Source organism: Trichechus manatus, unplaced genomic scaffold (genome assembly GCF_000243295.1).
Source record: "Trichechus manatus latirostris isolate Lorelei unplaced genomic scaffold, TriManLat1.0 scaffold00016, whole genome shotgun sequence".
Classification (NCBI taxonomy): domain Eukaryota; kingdom Metazoa; phylum Chordata; class Mammalia; order Sirenia; family Trichechidae; genus Trichechus; species Trichechus manatus.
Window position 1 is genome coordinate 27,808,108 of NW_004443952.1, and position 2,956 is coordinate 27,811,063.

Consider the following 2,956-nt stretch of genomic DNA (forward strand, 5'->3'; position numbering starts at 1 on the left):
CTTTGGACTAATCTTTCCCTTGTATCTTGTTTTCTTCCTTCTCCCTTGCTCCCGAAGAGGTGAGACCAATGGAGTATCTTAGATGGCTGCTCACAGGCTTTAAACACTGCAGACACTACTCACCAAGGTAGAATGTAGAACATTTTCTTTATAAACTGTTATGCCAATTGAGCTAGATGTTCCCTGAGACCATGGTCCCCAGAGCCCTCAGCCCAGCAATTTGCTCCCTCATGCAGTTGGGATGTGTCTATGGAGCTTCCATGACCTTGCCTTGTACAAGTTGTGCTGCCTTCCCCAGTATTGTGTACTGTCTTACCCTTCACCAAAGTTACCACTTATCTATTGTCTGTTTAGTGTTTCCACCCCCACTCCCCACATTCGTAGCTTTAATTATGTGTGAGTGGCCCCAAAGTTCTATCACATGTAATTTTGCTCAGGCATGATCCTGAATAATACGTGTTGCAAGGCTGGTATGTGGGGAGTGAATCGGTTACTTGGGATAAAGTGAGCCTGGCTGGCTGCCCAGCATCCGCATCTGAATTTGACTTTGACATCATCTACAAATTGCTATGGACTCAAACTGGTAAAATGATAAAGACATTTCTTCTTAGCGAAAATGGCCGTGGTGTGGGGGGGGAATCCAGATACTAGAGTTGACAACAGAAGTGAAGAGGTCTAAGAAAGCAAAGCTTCTTGGCCAGAAAATATCTATTTTAGATAAATTAATGAGTTGGATGGAATCAATGATATGAAAGAGTTCCCCATACATACAGCTATAAGGCAAAAGTGACTCATGAGAGTACGTAAGTGAGTGGGCCAGGCAACGTGAACACTGACATGTGTGGAAGAAAGGATATGCTGGAAGGGGGAGAGACAGAGCTTCAATAAATCTCATCATAAACATGAATTACCAACAAAAACTTAAATACAGTATTCTTTGTTGAAGAGGTAGTAAGATACAGCATACATTTCTCAAAGACTCCCACCAAAGTGATTAAAAGAAAACAACTTTGAAGTTCAAGAAATAAGTTTTATCTAGAAAACTCACTTTTGTGGAAAAGCCCATTCCATAACAAAAGATATTTCATGAAAAATCCATATTCATGAAAAATCTAGCTAAACAACAAAGTGATGATTATCAGCTTTTTGAAGAGATTTTTCATTTTGTCAAAAGATCAGAAACTGGTAAAATGACAGACATTCCTTCTTAGTAAAAATTAGTATTTATAGTAAGCTCCTTTAGTAATTTTAGAACAAGAGTTCTATTTGCAAAAATTCAATTTGCACATAGCTTTTCCAGAATACACTCACTGCCCTGGGGTCTACTAGTAGAGAGAGTGAGGACAGAGAGCAAGTGAGCAGCAAGGAAGCACAGAGATAAAAGGACTCTTCAGGAGAAAGAAGCAAACTGACAGCAGCTGTTTGTATCTTACAGGTCCCACCCCTACTTGGTCACCAAGGGATATCAGGAGCACCTCTGGGCATTAATAAACTTGTGATTACTAAATCACAGTCTTAAATCTGGTATTTACGAAGCATAACGTGGTCCTGTACCTGACGTTCAGACATCTCTACTATTCCATGTATACTAAAGTTTCTTTTAGAAAAACCCACACATTCTCACACAACTTTTGTCACATGTAAACTGGATTAATTTTACATTTTTTTCTTCTACTCTGAAGCTTACCTATTAAGCTAGTTGCCAACTTATGGACTATATCCTCAGAATAATATGCAAGTCAGCTGCTGCCCAGACCTTGGCCTATATTTTCCCAGACATAACCACTGTATGTGATGAAGCCATCAGGAAAAGAACACTTGAAGTCCTAACCCAGGCCCCAGAAGCACATCTCCCGGTGTCCCACCTGCAGGGACTTCCTTAGCTCCTAGCCCTGCCTATGCTTAGAGGGGCCGCCTCCAATCATTTGTTTATCTCAATTTCACTTTCTTCCCAATATAAAAGAAAAGCCTCTAAAGTATAGATAGAGAAAAGCTGAAGTAAACTTTAGTATACACTAATAGTTCTTAGTCCTTGTATTTACAATTCTTTCCCCTGCTGGGTCATCAGATTTTAACAAAGAGAACCAACTGCTCAGAATTCCCTCTCCACCCTGGCCTGTGCTCTGCTGGGACAGGTGCCAGCATGGTCTGAAATGACCAGAAGGAAGTCAGACAGCAGGACAGATCAAAAACCAGCATGTTCCATAAGCTGGATCACCCAAAGACTTCCACAGGAAGGCTTCCTGTCGCTTCTGGCTGAATACACAGGAAAGGGCAGTACTTGCCTTATCTCTACTATAGGCCTCTGAGGCTTGAATGCCACACCCCCCAAAACCTGTCCTACAACTGCCCCATAATAGGTATCAGTATACACTAGCTGGATTGAATGTATCACTCATAGTGTGATAATAATAAAATTGAGGTTATTTTTTTCAAAGAACATACACTGAGAAACTATCTTAACCATCCTACAAAGGGAGCGATTCCTCCTCTCCCATAATCACCGATTTAAAAGGCACGGGTGGTGACAACTCTAGCATTGTTTAGGATTTACCTTTGTTCTGAAAGAGCATCTGCAGGAAATAACTGATGTGCGAGAGCAAGGTCCACAGTCTCCTTCATGGCAAAGCTTTTCACAGGTATGAATGAAATCTTTAATAAAAATGAAAAGAGCTAGGAATGAAAATTCCAACTACTCATTTTCAGACTCCCAAGTTCACTAAGCCACACTAGTCTTTTACCTCTACTCCCTCTCAGCTCCAGAATCAGAGGAGAGAAGGATGTAGTCAATGGCTCTTCCCCTATCTTCTCTTCATCCAGTAGGCTGGGACTTTCCTGACAAGGGCAGGGCCCGACGTAAGTCACTGGGATGTGCTATAGAGTGCATGGTGCTTTGCCTAAACCAAAGAACTTATCTTCTGACCTCTTTTTTTAACCATATTATTTAGTCCCCAAG

At 41.3% G+C, this 2,956-nt stretch overlaps 1 protein-coding gene across 1 annotated transcript in view; it reads right to left on the minus strand.

The window, feature by feature from the left end:
• NFX1 (nuclear transcription factor, X-box binding 1) overlaps positions 1-2,956 on the minus strand; it is a 63,315-nt gene that overhangs the window by 32,401 nt on the left and 27,958 nt on the right. Inside the window, exon 10 of the mRNA XM_023727338.1 lies at positions 2,555-2,652. Within this exon, the coding sequence (XP_023583106.1) occupies positions 2,555-2,652 (98 nt within the window). The remainder of the gene's footprint in view (positions 1-2,554; positions 2,653-2,956) is intronic.